This window comes from Carcharhinus amblyrhynchos, chromosome 19, assembly GCF_965287045.1.
Source record: "Carcharhinus amblyrhynchos chromosome 19, sCarAmb.v2.hapA, whole genome shotgun sequence".
Lineage (NCBI taxonomy): Eukaryota > Metazoa > Chordata > Chondrichthyes > Carcharhiniformes > Carcharhinidae > Carcharhinus > Carcharhinus amblyrhynchos.
The window spans coordinates 30,354,924-30,363,834 of NC_137342.1; the positions used below are offsets into that span (position 1 = coordinate 30,354,924).

At 42.9% G+C, this 8,911-nt stretch overlaps 1 protein-coding gene across 1 annotated transcript in view; it reads right to left on the minus strand.

Moving 5' to 3' along the window:
- The window catches only part of dnajc2 (DnaJ (Hsp40) homolog, subfamily C, member 2), a 43,972-nt gene extending 35,639 nt beyond the window's left edge, over positions 1 to 8,333 (minus strand). The window contains exon 1 of the mRNA XM_080207466.1: positions 8,164 to 8,333. Within this exon, the coding sequence (XP_080063592.1) occupies positions 8,164 to 8,221 (58 nt within the window). The 5' untranslated portion in view covers positions 8,222 to 8,333. The remainder of the gene's footprint in view (positions 1 to 8,163) is intronic.
- Positions 8,334 to 8,911: the final 578 nt, after the last annotated feature.

Genomic DNA, 8,911 nt, shown 5'->3' on the forward strand with positions numbered 1-8,911 from the left:
TACTCATTCTTTCAAATTGCAATTATTGGAGAGCTTTTAAAAATATATTATTTTTAACGTTTTCTTTTTGTCCTGATATCTCTCAATCCCATCTTTCATTTACTCTATTTTACTTTCTGTGTGATGTTGCAATGAATTAAATATTCCAATTTATACTTACTGGTTTAGACTATGCATGTCTCAGTGAGGATTCTTCAATCTGATGTTGTTGGTTGCCCTGCTCACAGACGTCACAGGTCCCCTGTAAAGGGCGCCAAACTGGATCAGACGCCTTATGACAACAAGTTGCCACTCAAAAGCCCGTGAAGAGTGTGTGGGCAGCTATCAGTCTAGTGAACAGCAAGTGCCATTCTTTCACAGCTGAATGCAAAATCCAAGACAATGTCTACCCCAAGAAAAAGTACATTACCATAACATCCCTTCACCAGATATTTTCATAATTAAAACTGGGAATTCATACCCAAATCAGAGTACACTATTGTAACATCTCAGCCATTCCTGTAACTGGTACAGAAGTTAAGGCTGCTCTACAGTATTATGCCGCTTCATTTCTCCTTGCAAGGGCTGGGCTGGATTCTCTGCTGTTGTTCAAAGTTTTTTTTTTACAGAATTCTGAAACCTAGCTCACTGAAGATGCATTTTTAGAATAAGTCTTTGTAGTCCACAACAAAAGTCATTAGGCTTCCTTCAATTTCAAAAACAAAACACATCAGTACACTACATTGAAGTCTGCTTGGGGAATGGAATCATTTTTAACATTCCATCAGAAATCACTCGAGAGCACGTTGACCAATTTTTCAGTTCCATCATCCCAAACGCAAGAATGTTTAAATTTTGCTTAATAACCATGTGATTTTCTGAGATAGATTGTCAATGAAGTTAACCAGTAATAAACCCAACAACACTTGTCCCATAACATTCAGTGGTAGTAACTACAATATTGAAAAACGGGTACCTTCAATCACAGGTTCTCAGCACTTGAGCAATAAATGGATTGACTTAGTTTGACATATTTTGTTCCTGTTAGAATAAGATGGTGCTCCTATGAACTATGGTTTATTCAATGGTGAGATACTCATTTATTGTTTTTTATCCACAGAATTAAGTTTGCAGTTCCTGTTTGAGAGATTTTCTGAAGTCAACCTTGGCTAGGTGGTAGGACATCTGTCACCGTTAGAAGATTGAGAGTTCAAGAGGCATTTGAGTACATAATCTCAGCTGACACTTCAATGTACTACGTACGGAGTACTGCACTGTCAGAGGTTAATCATACCAATGTCCGCCCTTTCAGACCAGTGTAAAAAGATCCCATTGTGTTATTCAAAGAACAAGAAAGCTTTTCTGGTGTTCTTACCAGAAGTTATCGCTTAATATAAATATAAACATAAATAAATAAAATAAATATATAAATATAATATAATTAAATATAAAAAACAACAGTAAAAGTTTTTACAAGTATGTAAAGAGGCTGGCTAGAGTGAATGTTGGACCCTTGGAGGATGAGAGGGGGGATCTAGCAGTGGGCGATGAGGAAATGGCTGAGGCTTTAAACAAGATTTTTGCCTCGGTCTTCACGGAAAAGGACACAAATAGTTCGCCGGATATTAAAGATAGATGAGGGCCTAAATGTGATTACTATCACTAGAGAGGTAGTGCTTGATAGACTAATGGGATTGAAGGTGGACAAGTCCCCAGGACCAGATGGAATGCATCCCACGGTTCTGAAAGAAATGGCAGAGGTGAGTGGATGCCTTAGTAATTATTTATCAAAATTCGCTGGACTCTGGGGAAGTGCCAGAAGATTGGAAAACAGCTAATGTTACGCCGCTGTTTAAAAAAGGTAGCAGACAAAAGGCAGGGAATTATAGGCCGGTTAGTTTAACGTCTGTAGTTGGTAAAATGCTAGAATCCGTCAAAGAAGAAATAGCGAGGCACCTAGAAAAGAATGGTTTGATCGAGCAGATGCAGCACGGATTCGTTAAGGGGAAGTCATGTTTGACGAATTTATTGGATTTCTATGAAGGTGTGACTAGTGCGGTAGACAGAGGGGAACCAGGGGATGTAGTGTTTTTAGATTTCCAAAAGGTTGCTACAGAAGGTTAGGGTACATGGAGTTGGGGATAAGGTGCTAGCATGGATAGATGACTGCTGTCTAATAGGAAGCAAAGAGTTGGTATCAATGAGTGCTAATCTGGTTGGCAGTTGGTGACTAGTGGAGTGCCACAGGGATCGGTGGGGCCTCAACTGTTTACCATTTATATAGATGATCAGGAGGAAGGGGCTGAGTGCAGGGTGACAAAATTTGCTGATGACATGAAGATGAGTGGAAAAGCAAATTGCGTGGAGGGTGTGGAAAGTCTGCAGAGAGATCTGGATAGGTTGAGTGAGTGGGCAAGGACCTGGCAGATGGAGTATAATGTTAGCAAGTGTGAGGTTATCCACTTTGGCAGAAATAATAGTAGGAGGGATTATTATTTAAAAGGCGAAAAGATGCAACATGATATGGTGCAGAGGGACCTGGGGGTCCTTGTGCACGAGTCACAAAAACCCAGTCTGCAGGTGCAGCAGGTGATCAAGGCGGCAAATGGAATGTTGGCCTTTATAGCGAGGGGGATAGAATATAAAAGTAGGGAGGTCTTGCTGCAACTGTACAGGGCACTGGTGAGGCCGCAGCTGGAGTACTGTGTGCAGTTTTGGTCGCTGCACTTGCAGAAGGATATATTGGCCTTGGAGGGAGTGCAGAGGTGGTTCACTAGGCTGATACTGGAGATGAGGGGGTTGGCCTATGAAGACAGACTAAATAGACTGGGTCTGTACTCGTTGGAGTTTAGAAGGCTGAGGGGGGATCTTATAGAAACGTATAAGATAATGAAGGGGATGGATAGGGTTGAGGTAGAGAGATTCTTCCTGCTTAGAAAGGATAGCAGGACTAGCGGACACAGCCTCAAGATGGGGGTGGGGGGGGGGGGGGAATGCAGTTTAGATCAGAGTTGAGGAGGAACTTCTTCACTCAAAGTGTGGTGAATCTTTGGAATTCTCTGCCCATTGAAGTGGTGGAAACTACCTCGCTAAATATATTTAAGTCACGGGTAGATAGGTTTCTGACAGACAGGGGAATTAAGGGTTATGGGGAGAAAGCGGGGAAATGGAACTGATCCACTTCAGATCAGCCATGATCTTGTTGAGTGGCGGGGCAGGCTCAAAGGGCTAGATGGCCTACTCCTGCTCCTATTTCTTATGTTCTTATACTTATGTTCTTAACCAATGCCACTGAAGCAATTAGATTGGACATTCTCATTGCTGTTTGTAAGATCTTGCTGTGTTTCCTGACATTACAACAATACATATGCTTCTAAAGTAATTGGCTATGAAACACTATATATCATGAACTACTGCTATACAAATGTAAGTTATTATTCACTTTTTTGCAGCTCAGTGGCTTGATGTTGAATCTTTGTACTTCACAGATATGGTAGGCTCAGCGTTGTTTAACAACCTGCTGAAAGCTACAGGAGCAGCTAGATTTCCGCAACAGAAAAAGACAAACTTGGTTCAAATTTTGGGGCGGCAATGGCAGCAAAACTGTCTGTGTTCATCATATTGCTCTTTGGGAATTGACAGCAATTTCTGGAGTTTACACACACACACTTTTAAACATGGAAATCCAGAAGCTGCTGCCAGTATTTCCATGCTTCTCCAAACAGTGCACTGATGAAACCATTGCCTGTAATCATTTGGAAATTACTGAACTAATGAGAACCTGCCCATTTTCACCATTAATCTCATTGTAAAAACCCTTTAAAAAATTACATCTTGTTGAACAGGTTGTAACTGTGTTTTTAATGATATATTAAGTTCATAGTTATTGATGAACAGCTCAATGGATGTGAAAACTTATCTGTGAATGTCAAATCTCTCCATCATGATAAAAAAAATTCAACACATTAAAATCATGGTTTTTAAACTTTAATATTTTGGTTTCTACCTTAATCTCATTCATGTTGCAATCTTTATTTTACTCTCTAAAATGATACTTAAAAACTGAAAGATAATCTGTTTTTTTTAAAAAACTTCCTTGTTTGCTGTCTATGAGAATACTTCCCCATGAGTGGTGTTTACCCTGATGATTGAGATTTCCTTAACTTGGTGCCAGATTCAAGCTAACATTGTGAAAGAGGAAAGCCACACCACAAAGATTGCCTGATTTTAGCATACAGCTTTTTGAGGTCAGCAACGAGCATCAACACATTGCCGCTGACCACAAAATGCAGGCCATTCCACGTCCATGCGAGTGGACCACTATATAAAGCTCTTTCACATTGGTGATAAATATTAAATCCAAGTACTATGAATCGAAGAGCTTGAAATTTTGTATACTTTAGAAAGAAATCCAGGAATGAAGTTTACTGAAGGAGAATAATTCAAATATTACCAGTAATTAAAATATAACCTACAAGATATAACTGACATTTTTAGTAAAAGTTATTAAAACTCTTGGGAGGAATATGCCATTGTAGGAAGCAATTGCCATATTCCAATGGTAGCCTTATTGGAAAAGTATTTTATGAACCTCTTAAATAGATGCAGTGTGTCTTTCACCTTGTGCAGACTATTTTTAATATATTTCTATTAGGTACGCTATTTACTACACAGCTCAGCAAGGGAACCAAAGAAGTGTGGTTAATTAGGTCACTGCATTTTAATTAGCTCAGTCCCTGTTCACTGATCCTCCAGTCTTTTATACTCTCAATGGTAATTCATAGGATCAGTAATAATTATTGTCTCGTCAGATTGTTATTGTTAAAGTCAAATGTGCAGCATATATTGCTCAGTTTTTAATGCAAAAAAAAACACTGCAAATCTTCACATTTTTTCATTGTGAACATTCTCAATTAACCTATCTATAACATTATTCAAAGAAATAAGTTGCAAAGATCACAAGATAATTAGGTAAATTTAGTTAATCTGAATTAATTTTAAGCCTCGGCTTCTATCCCCATCAACTCCTCTTCTGCTCTACTGCAAACCTTCACATCTGTCTCCTCCACCACCCTGTACTTGCTTCCTCCACCACCCTGTACTTGCTTCCTCCACCACCCTGTACTTGCTTCCTCCACCACCCTGTACTTGCTTCCTCCACCACCCTGTACTTGCTTCCTCCACCACCCTGTACTTGCTTCCTCCACCACCCTGTACTTGCTTCCTCCACCACCCTGTACTTGCTTCCTCCACCACCCTGTACTTGCTTCCTCCACCACCCTGTACTTGCTTCCTCCACCACCCTGTACTTGCTTCCTCCACCACCCTGTACTTGCTTCCTCCACCACCCTGTACTTGCTTCCTCCACCACCCTGTACTTGCTTCCTCCACCACCCTGTACTTGCTTCCTCCACCACCCTGTACTTGCTTCCTCCACCACCCTGTACTTGCTTCCTCCACCACCCTGTACTTGCTTCCTCCACCACCCTGTACTTGCTTCCTCCACCACCCTGTACTTGCTTCCTCCACCACCCTGTACTTGCTTCCTCCACCACCCTGTACTTGCTTCCTCCACCACCCTGTACTTGCTTCCTCCACCACCCTGTACTTGCTTCCTCCACCACCCTGTACTTGCTTCCTCCACCACCCTGTACTTGCTTCCTCCACCACCCTGTACTTGCTTCCTCCACCACCCTGTACTTGCTTCCTCCACCACCCTGTACTTGCTTCCTCCACCACCCTGTACTTGCTTCCTCCACCACCCTGTACTTGCTTCCTCCACCACCCTGTACTTGCTTCCTCCACCACCCTGTACTTGCTTCCTCCACCACCCTGTACTTGCTTCCTCCACCACCCTGTACTTGCTTCCTCCACCACCCTGTACTTGCTTCCTCCACCACCCTGTACTTGCTTCCTCCACCACCCTGTACTTGCTTCCTCCACCACCCTGTACTTGCTTCCTCCACCACCCTGTACTTGCTTCCTCCACCACCCTGTACTTGCTTCCTCCACCACCCTGTACTTGCTTCCTCCACCACCCTGTACTTGCTTCCTCCACCACCCTGTACTTGCTTCCTCCACCACCCTGTACTTGCTTCCTCCACCACCCTGTACTTGCTTCCTCCACCACCCTGTACTTGCTTCCTCCACCACCCTGTACTTGCTTCCTCCACCACCCTGTACTTGCTTCCTCCACCACCCTGTACTTGCTTCCTCCACCACCCTGTACTTGCTTCCTCCACCACCCTGTACTTGCTTCCTCCACCACCCTGTACTTGCTTCCTCCACCACCCTGTACTTGCTTCCTCCACCACCCTGTACTTGCTTCCTCCACCACCCTGTACTTGCTTCCTCCACCACCCTGTACTTGCTTCCTCCACCACCCTGTACTTGCTTCCTCCACCACCCTGTACTTGCTTCCTCCACCACCCTGTACTTGCTTCCTCCACCACCCTGTACTTGCTTCCTCCACCACCCTGATCACACCTTTTCCCATTTCACCACCTACATTTTTCATCTGCTTTTGCCAAATTAGCATTTACAAAGAGCGCAGATTAATAGATACCGACACTACCAAAATCAAGTTTGGAGGTTACCAAAGTATAGATGCTTTTAAGGACAGAGACCGAGCTTGAAGATGAATTGAATAATATTGTAAGTGTCGTAGCAAGCAGTGGTGGTAGGGTTAAGGATGTTGGTTTTGAAATTCAGCTCTGCAGGATTCCAAGGTTTCACAAAGTCTGTTTGAACCTGAATAAGCAGCAGAGTTGAGGTGAAGTCTCAGCAAACTTTACAACAAAACATTGGCTTTGGTCTTTCCAATTCAGTTAGTAGCTCCACCCACAAGTCTTTTTTTATCCATTACAATTATTGGTCGAACTTTTCTGACCACAAAGGGGACACTTACATTGGTTCCCTTTCTAAAGCTTTTTCAGAGAAACTGAGTACTGATAGGTTTTGGTCACGAAAGCACCATTTCCCTCCATATCAAATCAGTACTGCCACAAAAGAACACTTTCCTGTCACGTCAAATTAGCATAAAACTCATGTCAGTCCAAGAATTCAATAGTTGTCCCATATATTAACTCTTCCAGTTCTCCCATTGCACTTTTGGAAAGAATGCAAAGAAATACTGGCCATCTGGTAATCCTTCTCCCATCTATAGTGTTCAACATATCGTTGCAACCATTTTCTACTTTATCAACACTACTGTGGTCAGCAATGCTCTGAACATGGTCTCATCCACTGAAGTACCAAATATGCTACCTCACATGCTTCTCTGCCTCCTCAGCATTGAAACCTAGACTGATTGTACAGCCTCCCACATTAAATCATTCTTTTCCAAAGACTCCAGAACTTTTCTCTTTCTTTCCTCCCATAATCTCTAGGTTTTATATTCAAGCATGGCATCGCCTAATCTATTTCCTCCTCCTTCTTACACTTTTCAACTATGATGATTTCCTCCACTAGGGGCCTTGGAACTTTGTGATTTTCTCAATTTAAAACTGAGTTCCAGTATTCCACATCGATTGGAATAATGATAGTCACACAAATGGAAAATTCTAGCATAACTGAAATGTCACAAAATGGATTTAGTAAAGTGGATATGCTCAACTTAATAACTTACATCTATTAAATTTGTTCCTCAAGTTCTTAACATTTGAAACACAGGTTTAGTTTCTCCTGAAATAATTCGAAAACATCAATATTTTGCTTCATTTAACTATCCTTTGCTACTGGAAAATTTAACAAAAGCATGAAGCGCCTTCAAAATTTAAAGATTATTAGTCACAAGTAAGGCTTACATTGGCACTGCAATTAAGTTACTGTGAAATTCAATGGGCACAGTATATTACAGGTCACCACCGGCGTCTTTGGAGTTTTCACTTCCATCCTCATCAAGATCAACAAATACTCTAAATGTCGCGAACTCCAATACAGTCTTGGAAATGCCTTCTGAAAGTGGAGAAACCGCTTTACAACTTGGTCATTCAATCACTTGGTCGAATATGGACAAAGTCTCTGTGAATCAGGCCAGTTTCAGCTGTGTTCAAGGACAGGAGAGTACACTGCCAGTCTGACTCTTGCTTTACTTTGATCTTTTGGTCCCGGGGCCCAGGGTGGACAGAGGCACCTCTCCCCCCCTGCTTGCATTCGCGCCCGCCCCTCGCCACAAACTCTTACCTGGCAGGCTTTTAAAGACGGCGGTGGAAAGGCCCTCCGGAGCCTCGCACAGCATCATTAAGCCACTCGCTCACCGGTCACACAAGCTCCGTCCACGGGACCATGAAACAGGCTGCCAGCCTCCTTCTTCCCCCAGCTCCAACTCCGCTCTGAAGCAGACAGCCGCCACCGGCTCCGCATGGACGCAACAACCGGCCGGCTGCCCTCACACTAACACTTCCGGGTCCTCCGTGTACAACACACTAAACCAGTCCGGCCGACTGCGCAGATCTTCAAAGAAACATTCCACAGAACAACCCGACTCCTGGATGCGACAAGGATCTTGGGTTCATGTCACACTATTTGTAACTCCCGTGACTTGGGGGGCTTGCAAAATCTCACTATCCTGTCTGGAGACAGTAACATCTCTTTAACCTATGCTTAATGCTATCTCCACTCATTATTTGCAGCTTTAAGACTTGATTAGCTGCAAAGACTCGCATTCTAATCAGTATTCTGTAAACTGAGTGTTGTGTCTTTACATCCCCTGCTTGTGATCAGAACTTTCCATTCACCTGACGAAGGGCAGAGCCCCAAAAGCTAGTGGTATTTCCTACCAAATAAACCTGTCGGACTTTAACCTGGTGTTGTGAGACTTCTTTATTTACCCCAGTCCAACGCTGGCATCTCCACATCAGGCTACAAGGATTGACTGAATTGCAGTAATTCTTATAAATGCAGCCATAGTACTAACTTGCATATATATATG